This window comes from Elephas maximus, chromosome 3, assembly GCF_024166365.1.
Source record: "Elephas maximus indicus isolate mEleMax1 chromosome 3, mEleMax1 primary haplotype, whole genome shotgun sequence".
Lineage (NCBI taxonomy): Eukaryota > Metazoa > Chordata > Mammalia > Proboscidea > Elephantidae > Elephas > Elephas maximus.
The window spans coordinates 77,517,736-77,537,190 of record NC_064821.1 but is presented as its reverse complement, the minus strand read 5'-3'; the positions used below and the strand labels follow the sequence as shown (position 1 = coordinate 77,537,190).

Here is a 19,455-nt window from a genome sequence, read left to right as displayed (position 1 = left end):
GGAACAGTGAGGAATTGGAGGGGGTGGAACTCAGAGTCCAAGACCAATGGTTCAGCCCTTTGGGTTCCTGGGAGGAGATCTTTGTCTAGAGTCCCTGACAGTGACAGAAAGCTGTCCCTGAGTTCTCTTGCAGGGAGAAGGAAACAGGGGCAGGATGGGGACGGGGTGCCTGGTGTTCCTAAATGTTCTGGCCCTGAGGGGTGGTGGGGAGGAATTGGGTTTTGGGAATGATTTGAGCCTAACTGAGAGGAGCTAACTAAGGAGCTTTAAGTTTCCATCTGAGCAAGGAAGAGAGCCTATGGATCAGACTGAGATGTACCCCACCCCCACCCTTAATTCAGGACTGAGGACGCTTTGAGGATGAGTCCCAAAAGGAAAGAGACGCCCAGACGAGGAATCACAGGCCAAGAGAGGAAGAATCTCAGAGGCAGCGAGAAGGGCAGGAGGAGGCTCCTCCCTCAGTCTCTCCAGAACCTCCTGCCTAACAGCAGGCTGGGTGGGGTCCGCTGCTGGCCATGACTGTGACTCAGGTTTCTGTGGGCAGCCAAGGGCAGCCGGCAGGGAGGAGCCCAGACCAACAGACAGGCAGACCAACTGCGGCTTTCACCTCAGCTGTCCTCTCTCCTGGGAATGCTGGAAGCTTTTCTCTGACTGTGCTGGCCCCCAGGGGCTAGCAGACCCTTGCTTCCCTGCCCCTCAACCCATCCTCGTGTTTCTTCCCAGAACCTTGGCCCCCTCCCATTACTCCCTGGACACTGCCACAGGAGAGCAAGTCAGGGGTCAGTGCCTCCAGGGAGGCCCCAGAATGTCTGCCACAGAGAAGGGTATAATGATTGGTCCTGCACCCCAAGGGAGGGACTAGGGAAACCTTGGGTACTGGCTTCCAGCTTGAGCAGCCAGTGGGCCTTCCAGCCTTCCCTAGTGTGGCTCATGTCTGGGCAGACTGGTTGTCATAAGTGAAAGCTAAGGGATAGAATGCAGCTGCTGCAGATTGAGGCTACCAGGCCAAGTGAGGAGAGGGTGCTCAGGGACCATTGGCCCCACCCGCTCAGAGTTGACCAGCCGAGGGGCGGGGCTTAGAGCTGAAACTAAAGAGCTGTGGTCAGGGACTGTGGTACTTCCCCTTGGTGAGGGACGAGAGGCTGTGACCAACACATTCCCCTGGTGCTTCTGGGGCCTCTTTATTGGGTTGTTTTTAGAGGCTGACTGGAAGAGAATACATATTTACTTTGTTCCTTTTATATGTCCACGTGCTCTCCAGACATATCTCACCAATCCTCACGACAACGGAGAGAGATCCAGCAATTTGCCTAAAATGACAAAGCTGAGATTCAAACGCAGGACTGACTGCCACCAAAGCTGGTGGTCCTTCTTTCCTGGGAACCAAGCAGTGAAGCTGTTCTAGGGGAGGAAAGAGGAGAAAGTGGCCTGAACTTTATTACAGAGGTCTGAATTTTATTATAGACTAACTATTCTATTCCATCACGAGGCCACAGGTGGTAGGATTCAGGTGCTGGCTCCGCTTCGGATTTGAGGACAGATGACAGTGAGAAGAGAAAGCCACTATGTAATGCTGGCATATAGTAGGTGGTCATTCATTAAATACTTTTGTAATGAAGAGGCCAGATCAGTGTGTAGCTGTTGTTCATTTTCTGGGACATCCTGGGAGCTTCTGGCTCTGAATTGCTGCAACAGCGGAAGAGGCTAGATCGAAAGGGGGACTTTCCAAGACCGACCGAGTCGGGAGGGGAGTTTGCGGAACATCACTGAGGTGGCGGGGGTGGGAGCGACGGCGCGGGGTCGGGGGCGGAAAAGGAGAGTGACTCAGGAACACTGCAAGCTGCGGACGCCACCCAGCGGCCACGACGAAGCCCAGGGAGAGAGCCAGGCTCTACAAGTCAGCGGCGCGCGGAGCACTCCGGGAGTTGAAGTCCGGTGGCGCTAAGGGGCGGTACTGCCAACGCGGCTGTTGGGGGTTGTAGTCCGACGTTTGTTCGGCGGGAGTTACCTTCGTCGGCCGGACCACGAGTCCCGTGGTGCCCGGCGGTAGGCCGCGCAGGCGCGGTGAGTCGGTGCTGGTCAGTCCCGGAGGTTGAGGCTCCTTGGCTGCGCCGAGCGGGCTCTGAGGGGGTCGCTGAGCGGGGCTGAGGCGAGGCGGAGTGGGACAGCCGGCACGATGTCGAGGCAGTCGAACCGTGGCACCGAGAGCAAGAAAATGGTAACCCGGAGTGCGTGACCTCGGCGGGCGGAGCGGAGCGGAATTGAGACCCGCTGGGGAAGGGGCCCGGCGCCGGGCGCGAGGTGCAATTGGGCAGGGACCCTTGCGCGAGCTCTGGGAGGAGGTGGTTCCGCAGGAAGGATGGAGGAGACCGTTTGGTGGGTCGAGAAGGGAGAGTCACTCGGGGGACGTCTCTGGCCTGAGGCAGGTTAGGACCGCTGGGTTACCCCAGAGACCCCTCCCCCGTGCCATGAATAAGAGGCCTTCGCAGAGTGCTGGACCAACAACGACGACGGTAATAATAATAGTAACTACTACTTAATGCTCTCTGTGTTAGACAAGGGGCCAGGCAGTTTACATGCATTATCTCATTTAATTCGCAAAGTAGTCCTATTAGGTCGACAATCTTAACCTCCATTTTACAGCTCAGAGAGGTTACGTAACGTGCCCAGATTTACAGCTAGAGTTAGGATTGAAACCCAAGTCTTTAAAGTTAATAACGCAGATTACCAGGCTCTGCGTCTCTTTCACTGTGCTGTGGGGCAGTATGAGAGATGCCCAGATACTGGCTTTGTCAAAAATGAAATTTCTATTCGGTGGGGTAAGAGGTGGGCCAGAGTGGGTAGTAAGTGGTACCCTCTGGTGAAGGGTGGGGGAACTCCGTTCTTCTCCTGGGAATAATGGGACTCCATAAAGTTTGGTTGTTGATGGGGCCTGGGGCTGGAGGGTAAGGTGGATAACATTTTTCTCCAAACTAAGGGGCCTTCCTGGCAAGTGTTCATTTCTTAAGCCTATTCTTACCACCTCCAGAATTGCCCATGCCACCTGTCTTTGTTTTCCTCTTTAAAAACTGAGTATCCTGGGTTGCATATTGGGCAGACCAGGGGCCCTTTGTTAACACCTCAACTCTAGAGGGGATGAGTAAACGTCCCTCACACCTTTACATCTTACAGCAGGAACCAAAAACCAAAAATGGGCTGCAGAAGGATCTTTTACTCTAGAATAGTACTTCTTAACCTTTCTCCTCTCAGATCCCATTTGAGAAGCTGGAGATAATATGGTTCTTCTCTCCAGAAAAACTAAGTAGACAAACATTTACTTATATTTTCGGGGTGGGGAGGAACTTGTGGGTCTCCTGAAGATACTCTGTGGATCACAGGTTAAGAATTTGTTTTGGAGGAAATACCAAGAGTTTAAAAGAAGGGAATATTTTCCCAGGAAATAGTGTCACATAGGGGAAGAGACATGGATGTTGGGTTGAAATCCTCTACGTTGGCTAACTTAATTTTTTTATCTATAGACTAGGGACAGCAATGCCGACTTAGTACAGTAGTTGAGGATTACATGAGATAGAGTGAAATGTGTGGACCATGGTAAATGTTTGTTTTCTCCTCCTTTTCCTAAGATATGAGCAGAGAGGTCTTCCTGCATGGTTTTCGTATTTTGTTCTTATTTTGTACATTTTGTACCGAAAATCAATATTGAAAATGTTGACTACAACATTAGCGGGAACCTGCAGCTTCCACTCCCATCCCCCAGTAGTCACAACTGCCCTGTCTGCACCTGGAACTCCCTTCCCCCACAGTCACCTACTCACTCCTTGCTTCATTCGCAGTTACATAAATGCCACCACCTGACTAGGTCTCTTCTTCTTCTATTCTGTTTTTCTTCATAGCACTGTCTGATATTTCATTATAAATTATTTATTTGTTTATTTGCAGTCTCTCCCATGAGAATGTAAGTTTTGCAAGGGCAGGGATTTGTATTGTTTGCTGTTCCGCTCCCTGCGCCTAAACTGATACTGGCCATCGATATATATTTGTTTAATGAATGAAATGAGAGTTTGAGTGTATCTTTTCATTCAGTTCCTACTAGTGCCTACTTAGGACTTAGGGCATGATCCTCTTTGTGGCCACCTGGCTTTGACATGCACCTCTCCTCTCTGCTTGGGAAGTCTCCCCCTCCAGCAGTCCTTGTCTCAGTCAGCCCAGCCTCCTGCTAGTTGCTGTGTTCTTAATTAAGCCTTCCAAGACCTAAATGGTTAATATACCCAAGTAACTAGATCTCTGCTTTTAATATGCAAACAGAAATAGTCCATTTGCCCAGCAAACTTTTCTGAACCCCAACTCCATAACAAAGCTCTGTGCTAGGTGCTGTGGGACATGCAGAGATGAAGTCCTAGTTCCTAACCTTTAGAAGCATATACTCTATGAGAGAGGCAGACACACATAACACAAAGGGTATAGTACTGCCTGAGATTGAATACTGGCTCCACTGCTTACATGCTCTGTGACCTTGGCCAAGTTTCTTAATTTTCTAAGCATCAGCTTCACCAATAAAAAAGAAAGGTAAAAATAGTACATAGATCATAGAGTTGTTCTGAGGATTATTTATATTTAAGGCTAGCAGTGTAACAGTGTGCCTAGGACACAGTTGACACTCACTGAATGCCAGCTAGCCTCCTTATTAGTAAAGCCTTTGTGTCTGTGTAGCAGTTGGTTTCTGATTCCCACGGACAATCAGGGTTGCCTTCTTTTTGTGGTGGTGTTACTACTGGTGACCTAAGAGCCCTGGTGGTGCAGTGGTTCAGTGCTTGGCTGCTAACCAAAAGGTCAGTGGTTTGAACCCACCCAGCAGCTCCATGGGAGAAAAGACCTGGCGATCTTGCTGTGAAGATTACAGCCTAGGAAACCCTGTGGGGCAATTCTGCTCTGTCCTGTAGAGTCATTCTGAGTTGGAATTGACTCGAAGGCAAACAACAGTAGTAACCCAATCCAGGAATCTATTCTCCAGAGCTCAGGTGACTTACGACTTAAATAGCAGCACCTGGAGTCTCCATGACAGAGGACTTGGAGGGTAAGAATGAGGGCTGAACTTGTTATAGACCCTCCTTCCCCAGCTGGGGGACAGTCATACTGAGTACTGTGTTCTGACAGAAATAATAAACTTGACTCTTGGAACATCAGCTCCAAAGATCAGCCCTCTAGGGAGGTCTGATGTTTTATTTGGGGCAGTAACTGAAAGGCCTTCTGAAAACCATCAAGTGCAGTGGCTCACCTGAGTGTGGAGTGTGACTTAGCTTACTCTGCTCAGTTGTATCCTCAGAAGTGCTGGGAGATCTTGTTGGTGTAGGTGCCATAACCCTTTATGGTGTTTTGGTCTGCAAAGCACCTTCCAGTCCATTATCTTGTTTGACGTGACAGGTTTTTACTCTTACTGTTTTTGAGTGTGAGGAGGTTGAGACCTAGCATAGTGAAGTGACTTACCAGAGGTCCCACAGCTAGTAAGTGGCATCTCCAGACTCATAATCAGGTCTTCGGACTACAAACCAAATTTTCTTCCTACAAAACCAAAACCAAACCCGTTGCTGTTGAGTTGATTCTGACTCATAGTGACCCTATTAATTGTTAGAAAGTTCTTTATATTGATCCAGAATCTCCCTGTTTATTATTTGCCCTCCTTGAGCCAAGTTCAGGGTGCTCTCTGGCGCCACATAGACCCACTTCAGGAATAAAAATAACATCTATGATTTGAGTACTTAACGGATAGCAGGTACTCTACAAACATCATCTCACTGGCATTTCGTAGTAACCCTGAAAGGCAGATAATATTGTCACCATTTTATAGATGGTAAAAACTAATGCTCAGGGGGATGAAGCAGTGACCTAGGTCTTACATGATAGTGGCTGACTATAAGAAGACTATTGAATCTCAGTTACTTGACCTGTCACCTGTAAAAGAGGGCTAAACGGTGGTTGTTCTGCTAACCTCTCATGCTTATGCTTAAGGAAGAATTGGACTGGTTTGACTGGCTGACCTTTAAGGTTCTGTGGAATCTTTTGTGACAAGGGTCACATGAGCCTAGAACCCATTCTGCCTCTTCTCTAACTTCATGTTCTTTTTCTTGCTTATTACTCTTTAATTATACTGGTCTCCTAACTGTTTTTCAAACATGTCAGGCATACACGCACCTTGGGGCCTTTATACTTGCTGCCTGGAATTTTTTCACCAGCTGTGTTCATGACTTACCCTTTCCTCAGAGCTTCAGGTCTTTGTACAAGGCCTTCCCTGACCACCTATTTAAAATTGACCTCCCGCACACATACACACAAATGTACATACTCCCTAATTTCCTTTTGTGCTTAATTTTTCTCCATAGCACTTATCACCATCTGGCAAACAATGTATGTTATTTTTCCTCCTCCGAGATAGCCCCTGGTATATAGTAAATGCTGGCTGAATGATTTTTTTCTGTATCACAACCCCACTCCTATTTTTAAACTACCGTGACCCCTAAGTTATATATTGATATCTCACACTGTTCCAAATAGGCTTGGTTCACAATTGAAGATGGAGATAGACTTTCAAATAAGAGAGGGTGTGGAGAACCTGGATCAGGGATCCCATACCCAGATCCCAGAGTATTGATTCTGTGACCATAGACAGATTTATTCAGGACCTTGATTTTTCTCATAGGAAAATTGGGGGCAGCTGTATGTATAAAGTGTTTATAACATGACTCGCGTGTTGCTTGGCATCATGGTGAGCTGAGGCTCCTGGAGTGTTCATCCAAATCTCATTCATAATGGATGGGAAGCTTCACTGACTTAATGCAGTGGAGCTGACTCCCCAGACTGGTAACTGCTGGACTGTCTCCATCCATTCATGCTCAAGCCATTCTAGTGCCAAGCCCCTGACTTTACTACAAAATCATTCCGCTTCTTAATAGCTTCCCCTTAATTGCCATATTTGGTAAATGGTCTCTTGGAGACACCCTGATCTGACTGTTTTAGTTGAGTCAAAGTGCTTCTTAATTCTGAAATGGATTTTCTTGGACTCACTAGTGCATCTCAGTTTCGTCTTGTTTTGTTTGTGGGGGGAGGCTAATTACTGCAGTTGTGGGGAATAGTGGATGAAATGAATGCTGGCTTAGAAGCCCTTGATTTTTGTCCCCCCAAATTACTTTCATCTGTAATTAGCTGTGTGTGCTTGGGCAAATTCCTTCACCATTCCAAATCACAGTTTCTTCATCTCTAAAATGGGGATAGTTCCTGCCTCTTCTGTTTTATAGAGTTATTGTGGGATAGAAAATGAAATGATGAGAAGTAGAATGTGGTATGTAAGCAAAAGGCATCAAATTATTATTCTTGCAGTGACCCACCACCAGGCCATTACGGCTAGGTGGAAGTCTTGATTTTCCACATTCATTTCTATGTGAATCCATTGGTCCAAATATGCTGTTAATGTGTTTCTCACTTTAATTCTAATAAAGCCTGTTGTTTTCATTCTGTAGTTTTGGTATTTACTATTCCTTTCACCTTCCCCATCCCTCTGTTTTTTGGTAGGTAGGTGACAGGATTCTTTATCCAAGAAAGAGTTTCTGTGATTTTAACTGAGATTGTAATGGAAACCAGTTCAGGTCAGTGTTGTGTTTCAGGTACATAAAAGATTGCATTCGTGTCAGAGTTACCCTTCCCTGGAAACATTTTTGCTGTGTCACAAAGGAACATTTTTTCCCCAAGATGGGTGACTTTGGAGAGGGGCTGTCATCAGTGCACTGGGCTTGGTCTGGGACTGACTTTCTTGCCCGTGGACTGGGCTCCTGGATCCTCTGCTGCTCCTGGGTGGAGCTGTGGGAGTACAGTTTATCTCTAGGCTTGGCCATTCTAACAGCTTGGGGAAGCCATCAGTCATACCTGCTGACACACAGGTCTGCCTTTCATAGTACCTAGTGAACCATTGCTGCTCCCGCACCAGGTACTGGTGATCTGAGCTTGGGCTTGGCACCCGTGGTAGGAACCTGATTTGGCAGAAGGCCACCTTGGTGTGCTGGAAGAATGACTGCTTAGTGCATGAGGTGCTGATCTAGCTGCAGGCTAGCCACATTCACCCTGGGGGCCATACTCCCTGGCAGCTCCATGGGGAATGATGTTCTTTCCCACCAGACACAGGCAGCCTTCTTTTGAGTTCTGACAGTTGCATTGGGGCTGATCCAGATACAACCCACCCTTTCTCTTTTGTGCTGCTTGGTCCTGACTGCCTTTTGAATCTCTTTTTAGAGCTCTGAGCTCTTCACCCTGACCTATGGGGCTCTGGTCACCCAGCTTTGCAAGGACTATGAAAATGATGAAGATGTGAATAAACAGCTGGACAAAATGTGAGTGAGCTCTTTTACGGGGGAGGCAGGAATAGGGCTCACCAGCACACTGGGGCTACGTTGTCCTTCAGAGCACAGAACAGGGTCCTTTATCGTAGCTAACACTTTGGGCACAGTTTCCACTGAGCTCATTTATTGGGGTGTTTTGAGATTATCCTCATTTTCCATTTGCCACCAACAGCCTTACATTCAGCCTATCACCCCATACCTGTGTATTCTCTGATTTCCTTGTCAGGGGCTATAACATTGGTGTCCGACTGATTGAAGATTTCTTGGCACGGTCAAATGTTGGGAGGTGCCACGACTTTCGAGAAACTGCAGATGTCATCGCCAAGGTCATTATTCTGAACCACCTGGCCATCCTGAAGGATTGGAGGCACTATCTCTCTTAGAGAAGCCCTGTATCTAGTTAAGAAGCTGTTTGGACCAAGGAAGCCTTCCTAGTGGTTTGGGAGTAGCACAGATTTTGAAAAAGAGCTGTTGGAGCCATCCCTGTGGACTGACGCCCCGCTGAGATCTAAGCCAGATCCCCTCCACTGAAGGGGGAGCAGTGTAGCATGGGGGCTAAGACTGTAGGCTTTGGCCTCATACACATCTGGCTTCACATTCTGGCTCCAGGACTTACTAGTTCTGGGTTCTTAGGGAACTTCATCTCTTTAATTGCCAGTTCCCTCATCTTTAAAATGAGAACTACCTCATGGGGTTGTTTTAAGGACTAAATGAAATAGTGATTGTGAGCATTCAGGTAAAATGAATAAATGAATGTCCTTAACATAGTGTTGTGCATATAGTGTTTGCTATTATTAATATTGGAAACTCTATGGGGCAGTTCTACTCTGTCCTACAGGGTCGCTATGAGTCGGAATCGACTCGACGGCAGTGGGTTTTTTTTTTGGGGGGCGGGTATTATTAATATTGCTGTTAAATATCTTAGTATTGATAATAAATGATAAAACACCTGTATCTTTGTGTTGTCAGTTACCGTTGTAGTCCATGCTGGCCCTGCCCAAATCCTAAAGAGGGTTAACAGCGGAGAGGACTTTGTAAGGGTTTAGAATTAGGCGAGTAGGTAGAGGGAAAGATGTATTTGGAGTAATTGTACCCCAGTGACCTATACTTGCTTTCAAGAAGGGTTTAGGTAGCACAGAGAACAGGGACGTGTGTAGGGCCTGTCTGCGTTCTGTGCTCAGATGCTGGCTCAGGGCAGCCACCCCGTCAGAAGATGAGTGTCCCTTTCCACTGAGACATGCAAGCAGACACAGAATTACTGCTTAATTGTACAATGCCTTGAAGGAGAGGGGTGCTCAATTGGGCACAGATGCTTTTTCTTTTTTATTCTTTGAATATCTAAAGCTTCAGCATCTTGCAGAGGCCGCAGATTTGCTCCTAAGCAAAACTTATTCCCTATTTTTGATTTCTCTTACTTTTCCATTTTGCCAGTCCCTTCCCTGCTGTATAGCCTCTGCTGCTCTTCCCCCACGATGCTGTTGTCTGTCTCCCAGCAGGTGGCGTTCAAGATGTACTTGGGCATCACCCCAAGCATCACCAATTGGAGCCCAGCAGGTGACGAATTCTCCCTCATTTTGGAAAATAACCCCTTGGTGGACTTTGTGGAACTTCCTGATAACCACTCATCCCTCATTTATTCCAATCTCTTGTGTGGGGTGTTGCGGGGAGCCTTGGAGATGGTGAGTGCAGTTCTTGGCTTTCTGGGACACCTGAAATGTAGTAGGGGCATAATAAATGTTTGAATGAATGAGAGAGAGAGTGCAAAAGGAAAGATCTTTGGCTCACCCCAGTGCTTTGCTGTCTGAGGTGCTGCTGCCGCCATGTGTAGGATTTAACATGTGATGACCCTCTGCTAGGCTGGGAGGCAGTGCTGCCAGCCCCCAAGGCTCAGGAACATCAATTCCCAGATTGGCTTATTTTGTGACACTCTCATTCTTGGGTGTTCTTTGCTGAGTTTCTTTTTATAGGCCTTGTGTTCTGCAAGAGAACATTGGAGGTGGCAACCTTATCCCTAGGGAATGCCTGTGGGAAACCAGCCCCCCTCCTGCCCCTTTTTTTGACTGCTGTGGGTGAGCCAGTTATAACTCCATCTCTGGTGGTTCCCTAGAGCCCATGGCTAGGCAGCTGCCTCTTCATTTTCCCACTGTCCCCCAGGTCCAGATGGCTGTGGAAGCCAAGTTTGTCCAGGATACCCTGAAAGGAGACAGTGTGACAGAAATCCGGATGAGGTTCATCAGGCGGATTGAGGACAATCTTCCGGCTGGAGAGGAATGACCAACCCCAGGACTTCAAGGTGGCCAGCTGGAGCACTCACTGGATCAGAACACCTTAGTGCTCCTTCTGTCCTCTAGAACTCAGTGACTCCTTGACACGGATGTTATATATTCTTCTAACCTTGTTTCCATTCTCCATGCTAATAAAGAGCAGATTGTGATATAGTCCATTTACTGCACAAGTGTGTACATTTAGGTGGAACATTTTTTGTTCCCTTTCCGTTCAAAGGACTGGATGTAATCGTCCTTGGTTGGACTAGAAAAAGTTCAAACCATTTTACATCCCTGCAAATTTTCCAAAGCAAAACCCACTTTGACTCCATTAAGAGGCCTGGCACATCTCCCTTTGGGCCTCAGAAAGCCATTGGCAAATGGCTATAGGGAATCCAGGGCCGTGGGGAAGAGGAAAGAGAGGCTAGGAGCTGGGTGGGCAGGAGTTGCTGGCTGTGGTGTGACACACTGCAGTGCTTGCCAGGAAAAGGGGGCCTGTCATGCCAGAAACACTGACTTCTGGGAAGCCACCCAGGTCTCATTCCTCCCTGCTGTTTGGAGGCAACATCTCCTCTTTATACAGAGGGTCCATCCTTTTTTCTTACAAACTCTTCAATAAAAACATTCTTGAGTGAAGTCTCAGTCATATCCTGTTTTTTCTTTCTGCTCAGCTCTGGGAATTCTGTTGCCATGGGACAAGGAGACCCAGTTGGTTCCTGGGCCCAGCCTTGCTTTGACCTGGTGGAGGAATGGGCTTCTTTCCACAGACCAGAGTCTGGAAAACCTGGGAGCTAATACATGCAAATGAGGCCCCTTCAGAGTCATTTTCGGCACTAGTGTCTGCAGCGAAATACATAAGTAGACCGTATCCCAGACCTGCCTAAAGCAAATTATTCTGGGCTCTTGACTACCAAGTTAGAAGGTTTGGCTAGAAAGACCCTGGCATTAGGTACCATTTATTGAGTGTGTACCATGTGTCAGACAACTGAGCACTTTGTATGCCATTACCTAATTCACACTAACTCCAGTGTTAGAGGGGAGGACAGGAGTTGCTCAAGGTCATACAGCTAGGAAGTGGAGAAGCTAAGGTTCAAAGCTCCGCCCAGCTCCAGTGATGATGCCCTGCTGATTCCTTGTTAGCACTGGGGGGAGGGAGGGGACAAGCTTCAGCTCTTTCGTAGCCTTATAGAGCTTGGGATAGCTTTTAAAGAGAAGGAACAGAAGTTGTGCGCCATATTTATAGCACTGATCTTGGGGATGGTCTAGCACCTTGAGGTCCAAGTAGGTTGTTGGAGGGAAACAGGGCCCCCAGACCTTCCCCAAGGTTGGTGGACAGGCCTGAGGTGAGGGGAACTGGCTCTAAATGCACTGTGCTTGCAGTGTTCCTTGGCTCTGCAGGGGTAGGGCCATGGTCTTGGGACCCCAGTAAGAGGGAAGTTTGCACAGGACCTGCCTCCAACTGGATTAGGCCACTGAGGAGGGAAGGGCACTTGTGTATCCTGATATATAGGGAAGCTTATTCTCCCTTTGGGATTTCATCCTCTGAGCCTCTATCTTGCCCTCCTACAATCTGGAACCTGAGGGCAGGCATCTCTATTTTGATCATCTGTATCCTTAGCAGCCAGTACAGGACTGGGTCCAGTCACAGCAGAGTTTGAGTGAATGAATGAAAGAGAGTGAGGAAATCAATGCTGGGGCCCAGCTGTGGAAAGCTTTGTGTGGTGTCTGCACCCTCCCCAAAAAAAGTCAGCTGCAGCACCCTTTCCTTTCTCCAGGGGGCCCCTCGCCTTTCCTCCCCTCCCAGTACCACAACCTACTTCCTAGCAGCCGTTTGTATGGCGTGAGGTTTTGGGTATTTCCTTTCCCAGAGTTAAACTTGGGCAACATTACAGGGTCCGTGATCTGTGGGAAAAAAGCCCCTCTAGTGACTTTTCCCCATTACAGCCCCACGATTGTGTGATGTGCACCCAGGGGCCAAGGGAGAGAAAAGGGCTGAGGACTACTGAGCTATTTGGAACATCATCTCACTCTCTTTCCCATAGCAGCCAAACCTACAAGCCCCAGCAACGGAATTTCCGGGCCCCACATCCTATCTCCACCCCCGTAGTTGATTAATTGTGAATTATAGATCCCCTGCCTTAAGAGGAGCCCTGGTGGTGCAATGGTTAAGAGCTACGAAGTGTTATGACTGCTAACCAAAAAAGGTCGGCAGTTAGAATCCACCAGCCGCTCCTTGGAAATCCTGTAGAGCAGTTCTACTTTGTCCTATAGGGTCGCTAAGAGTCGGAATCGACTTGATGGCAGCAGGTGTTTTTGACTGCTTTAAGATGAGGCTGGGAAAGCCCCCAGGTTAGGCTATTCCTCATTCTCCGTTTGTACCAATACACTCCCTCCCAGCAAGAATGAGGCAGCTTTGCCTGGCTACTTGGGAGTGACCGACTAATGAAGAAGGTTTCTTGGGAGACTGAATGTGGCGAGTTCTGGGGCTGAAGCAGTCCACGCTGGCGGCCCTTGGGCCGGCGCTGGCTGGTTCGAAGCTCTAAGGAAAGACCATGCTCTGCGGCCTTTGGCCACTAGAGGTCACTAGATCACCACTATACTGTCCAGAGAGCGCTCATTGCACCTCTGGTTTTCAGAATTTGCTGGAATATGCACCTGATGGAGCAAATTTCAGACTGTCCAGAGGCTGGAAATGCCCCCCTCTTCTGGTCACCCTCAACGGGTTCTGAAAGCAAAGCTCGTATTGCAGCCAGGCCTGCCTCCTGAACCCAGGATATTGAAAAGAGCACATTGGCCCGGGTATACACCGCAAACTCGCATGCTGGTCCCCCTAGTTGTAAGGAGCTGGCTCTGAGCCCTCCCTTAACCACTCCGCTTACTTCCTGAGTGAGCCCAGAGCACCAGCCCCACCCCCCTGATGTAACAGACCCCCGACACCAGGGACATCTCCATGCTGTGGACAGACCTTCCTCTGGTGAGCTGGCCTCCCCTGCACCTATGCTGGGGATCCAGATCCAGGAAGGAGATGGCGACAGAGTGCCAGTAGCACAGATTGTGTTAAGTAAAATTAAAAGCGTCTCCTAACAAGTAGTTCATTGTGGTCAGTGGGGGGCGGGCAGTGGTGGGAGTGAGGGAAAAGCGTCCTCCCCGAGCTTAAGTGCTACCACGTGCTGTTCCCTGGAAGCCAAAAGGCCGGTGGGAGGGGAGGGGAGAGTGGCGGTGGGCAAGGAGCCTTGCTGGTACGGATCCCAGCCTTTGATGTGGGGCCAGGCCTGACCCCAGGACCGCCGCTGGCCACTGCCAGGGGAGCTCTGGGACACAGCGCATTCTTGGGGGCAATATACGCTCCTGGCAGAGAGAGGAAAGTTTCTACTGTGGGGAAGGGTGTGGAGGGAGGGTGCTGCAGCAGAGATTGTGGGGGGTGCTGTGAGGAACAGGGGAGGGAGTCGAGGTACAGGGCAGCACCCTTCTGCCTGGGCCTGGCTCTCTTACCCAGCTCAGGCAGAGGCCTCCTATGTGAAGCCTTCTCTGATGCATCTCAAGCTGTTGAGGAGCAGCCCTCCCTGCCGACCACCACACAGGTGTGCCCACCCAGGTATGGCCCAGGAGGGTGCACAGAAGCAGCTGCTCTTCCTTCCTGGTTCTTGGGCCTGGACTGTCAGCCACGAGGGCATCGAGGACTGAGCTAGGCTAGGGGAGGGGTGGGAGGATGCTGTGCGAGGTCAGGAGAGCATGTGTGAGTATGGACAAATGTTATTCCTGGCAATACTCAAACCCATTGCCGTAGAGTCCACTCCGACTCATAGGGACCCTATAGGACAGAGTAGAACTACCCCGTAGGATTCCCGAGGCTATAAATCTTTACAGAAGCAGACCGCCACCATCTTCCTCCCGCTGGTGAGTTCCAACTGCCGACCGACCTTTTGGTTAGCAGCGGAGCACTTATCCACTACATACCAGGGCTCCTTATTCATGACAATAGCTAATTTTTTTTAATTGTGCTTTAAGTGAAAGTTTACAAATCAAGTCAGTCTCTCATACAAAAATTTATATACACCTCGCTATATACTCCTAATTGCTCTCCTCCTAATGAGACAGCATACTCCTTCCCTCCACTCTCTCTTTTCGTGTCCATTTGGCAAGCTTCTGACCCCCTCTGCCCTCTCATCTCCCCTCCAGTTTCTGACCCCCTCTGCCCTCTCATCTCCCCTCCAGTTTCTGACCCCCTCTGCCCTCTCATCTCCCCTCCAGTTTCTGACCCCCTCTGCCCTCTCATCTCCCCTCCAGACAGGAGATGCCAACATAGTCTCATGTGTCTACTTGATCCAAGAAGCTCATTCTTTACCAGGATCATTTTCTATCCCATTGTCCAGTCCAATCCCTGTCTGAAGAGTTGGCTTTGGGAATGGCTCCTGTCTTGGGCTAGCAGAAGGTCTGGGGACCCTGACCACCGGGGTCCTTCTAGTCTCTGTCAGACCATTAAGTCTGGTCTTTTTACGTGAATTTGGGGTCTGCATTCCACTGCTCTCCTGCTCCCTCAGGGGTTCTCTGTTACGTTTCCTGTCAGGCCAGGCATCGGTTGTAGCCGGGCACCATCTAGTTCTTCAGATCTCAAGCTGATGTAGTCTCTGATTTACATGGCCCTTTCTGTCTCTCGCGCTCATAATTACCTTGGGTCTTTGGTGTTCTTCATTCTCTTTTGCTCCAGGTCGGTTGAGACCAACTGATGCATCTTAGATGGCCGCTTGCTAGCGTTTAAGACCCCAGACACCACTCTCCAAAGTGGGATGCAGAATGTTTTCTTAATAGATTTTATTATGCCAGTTGACTTAGATGTCCCCTGAAACCACGGTCCCCAAACCCCCGCCCCTACTACGCTGGCCTTCGAAGTGTTCAGTTTACTCAGGAAACTTCTGTGGTTTTGGTTTAGTCCAGTTGTGCTGACCTCTCCTGTATTGTGTGTTGTCTTTCCCTTCACGTAAAATAAAACTTACTGGGTTTTGATCTTTAGTATCTAATTAGTGAGTACCCCTCTCCCTCCCTCTCTCCCCCACCTCCTAACAATCAAAGAATATTTTCTTCTCTCTTTAAACTAGTTCACGAGTTCCTATAATATTGGCCTTATACAATATTTGTCCTTTTGCAACTGACCGATTTCACTCGGCATAATGCCTTCCAGGTTCCTCCATGTTATGAAATGTTTCAAAGATTCCTCACTGTTCTTTATCTATGTGTAGTATTCCATTGTGTGAATATACCATAATTTATTTATCCATTCATCTGTTGATTGGCACCTTGGTTGCTTCCATGTTTTTGCTATTGTAAACAGTGCTGCAATAACCATGGGTGTGCATATATCTGTTCCTGTAAAGGCTCTTATTTCTCTAGGATATATTCCAAGGAGTGGGATTGCTGGATCCTATGGTAGTTCTATTTCTAGCTTTTTAAGGAAGCGCCAAATCGATTTCTAAAGTGGTTGCACTATTTTACATTCCCACCAGCAGTGTGTGTTCCAGTCTGTTCACAACCTCTCCAACATTTATGATTTTTGTTTTTTGGATTAATGCCAGCCTTATTGGAGTGAGATGGAATCTCACTGTAGTTTTGATTTGCATTTCTCTAATGGCTAATGATCGTGAGCATTTCCTCATGTATGACAATAGCTAATATTTATTGAAGAATGACTATGTGCCATTCTGTAAGGAGCCCCGGTGGTGCAATGGTTAAGTCCTCTTCTGCTAACCGAAAGTGTGGCGGTTCGAACCTTCCCAGGGGCACCACAGGAGAAAGACCTGGTGATCTGCTCCCATAAAGATCACAGCCTAGAAAACTCTATGGGGCAGTTCTGCTCTGTTACATGAGGTCACTAGGAGTTGGAATCGACTGGACAGCACCTAACAACAACATGTATCATTCTAAGCATTTTATATGTATTTCTCATTTAGCATTCACAACAACCCAATCACTATTCTCATTTTGCAGATGAGGGAACGGTAGCACAGAGTTAGTGCAGAGTAAATTCAGGACTTAAACCCAAATAGCCTGGTATTGGACCCCAAGGTCTTGTCATTATATGTGATATATGTGTGTGTTTGTGTCTCAGTGTGTGTCTGTTTCCTTGTGTTCCTCAGGAAGTGTGTCTATGTGTGTTTGAGTGTGAATTCTTTCATTTAGTAGCTCTGTATTGGCGGACTGAGGAAGTGGAGATGACCTAGACCTCAGCCCTGCCTACTAGGAGCTTTTTGCCCATGGGGGAAACAGCTGAATACATTGTACATGTGGTGTGTGGGGAGGAGAGGAAAGGCTGAAAATAAGGAATAACAGGCAAGCCCTAACTCTGCTACTTATTGGCTTGTGACACTGAACAAATGGTTTGAACTCTCTGAGCCTCAGTTTTCTCATCTGGAGAATGGGAATAACAATCCTACCTTTTTTACTGTTTTGAGGATTAAACAAGAGGATGTATGTAAATTTCCTGGCATATGCCTGGCCAGTTGCTGTGGAGTCCATTCAGACTCATGGCGACCCCATGTGTGTCAGAGTAGAACTGTGCTCCATAGGGTTTTCAATGGCTGATTTTTCAGAACTAGATCACTAGGCTTTTCTTCCGAGGTGCCTCTGGGTGGACTTGAACCTCCAACCTCTTGGTTAACAGCTGAGTGTGTTAGCTGTTTGCATCACTCAGGGGCTCCTGCACATGCCCAGTGTTCCATAATTGGCAGTTACCATTAACAATATTGGAAACCCTGGTGGCATAGCGGTTAAGAGTTTGGCCGCTAACCATAAAGCAGTTCTGTTCAGTCTTATAGGGTCCCTGTGAGTCGGAATTGACTCAACAGCAACAGGTTTATTAGCATTACTGTTACGGGGAACTGTCTTGCAAACACTATTGTGAATGGGTATGTGAGTGTCAGAGTGTGTGCAGAGAGTAATTTTGTGAAAGCAAGACCATGTCTATTTGTTCATTGCTGGATCTCCAAGCATCTAGCACAGCTTCTCAGCACAGAGTAGGTGCTCAGTAAATGCTTACTGATTGACTGTTGGCTGGCTGAATGTGAGTAGGGGACGGGGAGGGCTCACATACAGCGGGGGTGTGGGCAGTGTGGACCCTCCCTAGGACTGGTCACATAACTTATGGGGCTCACTGCAAAATGAAAATGCAGAGCCCCTTGCTCAAAAATTATTACAAATTTCAAGACCATCCAGTAGCGCATAAACCAAGTGTGGAGTCCTGGCGTGGGACCCTGTGTGACAGTGCAAACTGCACACCTGTGAAGCCGCCCCTGGCCTCCGCTTGCGTGAGGAGAATCACCACGCCCCAACTCTACCGCATCCCAGTTACTCAGGAGAGAGTATGACTGTCCACTGATCATGTGGTCTGGCATGCTTCCTGGGCAGCCCCAGGGAAAGTGAAGGAGGGGAAGGATGGCTCAGGGTAGGCAGGTCAGGAGAAAGCAAAGAAATGGACTGAATGACCTGCAGTCCTCCCCCCAGGAAGCCCCTCCGGAGCCAGGCCCGTGTCTGAGAGCAGCCCTCTGCCCTCCATCCCCCAAAACTCATCGCCCCTTTCACCAATCAGGCTACTGGGTGGTCTGGGCACATGTGGTCACATTTTGATGTTGATTGAAGCAAAATTGTTATAAGATTAGAATATTTAAGGTAAATTTGATTTCCACTGCATTACTGGGATTTTTGAGGATGGGGCTGAGAGGTCCCCTGGGGTGGAAGTGGGGAGAATGGTGGAGGGTTCTCAGGCTGCAGGAAGGGCCTCTGTTTGCCTAGCCTTGTGAGAGAGGCCTCTGGCAACAGAAAAAGAAGAAAGGAGGGCTAGACAGAGGGAATGACTTCCCAGGAGTTGTAGAGCCAGGAGTTCATTCTCATAACAGATGCTTGAAGTCAGAGGTGGGGGGCAAGGGAGTCTCAGAATCACCAAGGCCCTGATGGAACAGGAACTTACCAGCACCACGCCCCCTCCCCAGACTATGCGCACACCCTGGGCCACACATCTGTACAAGCAGCCCTGCCCTCAGCTTTCCAGATGGAGAGAAGAGGTGGTAAGGGGAAGGTTTCATCCAGGCCCCTCCCCACTCCAGGCTCCAACCTGGGGTGGTTGGAGCCCAGAGAGTTTTCTTTTTGGCAGATTGAGATAGAGATTTAGAAGGAATGGAAAATGGAAGACTAATGGTAAGAGCAATAGTGATTACTAGCATTTATTGAAGAAGCCCTGGTGGCAAAATGGTTAAGCTCGGCTGCTAACGCAAAGGTTGGTCGTTTGGACTCACTCGGTGGTTCTGCAGGACAAAGACCTGGTGATCTGCTCCCATAAAGATTACAGCCTAGAAAACCCCATGGAGCAGCTCTACTCTGTCACATGGGGTCGCTATGAGTTGAAATCAACTCAGTGGCACCTAATCTAAAAAAAAAGCATTTATCGAGCCATTACTGTGTGCCAAGTTTTTTACATGGGCTATCTCTTCTACCCTCCCAACAAGAGGTCCTATAGGACTGTGGGAAAGGCGAAGACTCGGGAGCCAGCCTGCCTGGGGTCAAATCTCAGCTGACCCATTTTCTAGCTGTGTGACCATGGGGAAGTCAGTTAACCCCTCTGTGCCTCAGTTTTCCCATCTGCAAGGTGGGGACAATAGAAAGAAGGATTAAACTAGTTGATCCGTGTGAAATGCTCAGAACAGTGCCTGGCAGGACTATGTGCTCTCTGAGGGTTTGTTGTTGTCATTTAAAAAAAAAAACCCGTTGCCATCAAGTCAATTCTGACTCATAGTGACCCTGCGGGACAGGTTGGAACTGCC

The 19,455-nt window shown here is 48.4% G+C and overlaps 1 protein-coding gene across 2 annotated transcripts; it reads left to right on the top strand.

The window, feature by feature from the left end:
- The first annotated feature begins 2,039 nt into the window (after positions 1-2,039).
- Positions 2,040-11,290, top strand: TRAPPC3 (trafficking protein particle complex subunit 3). Of its 2 annotated transcripts, none has more exons than XM_049878755.1 (5): positions 2,040-2,218; positions 8,278-8,375; positions 8,611-8,710; positions 9,881-10,063; positions 10,539-11,290. In XM_049878755.1, the coding sequence occupies exons 1-5, from the start codon at positions 2,177-2,179 to the stop codon at positions 10,656-10,658; spliced, it is 543 nt and encodes a 180-aa protein (XP_049734712.1). In that variant the 5' UTR covers positions 2,040-2,176; the 3' UTR covers positions 10,659-11,290. The 2 variants fall into 2 exon arrangements, with proteins under 2 accessions (XP_049734712.1, XP_049734711.1); XM_049878754.1 differs by lacking the exon at positions 2,040-2,218 and adding an exon at positions 2,230-2,513.
- Positions 11,291-19,455: the final 8,165 nt, after the last annotated feature.

Coding starts and splice junctions, on each gene's coding strand:
- TRAPPC3 (XM_049878754.1), top strand. CDS start 2,469: ATGAATAAGAGGCCTTCGCAGAGTGCTGGACCAACAACGACGACG. Junction 2,514..8,277: donor CTGGACCAACAACGACGACG/GTAATAATAATA, acceptor ATCTCTTTTTAG/AGCTCTGAGCTCTTCACCCT. Junction 8,711..9,880: donor CTGCAGATGTCATCGCCAAG/GTCATTATTCTG, acceptor GTCTCCCAGCAG/GTGGCGTTCAAGATGTACTT.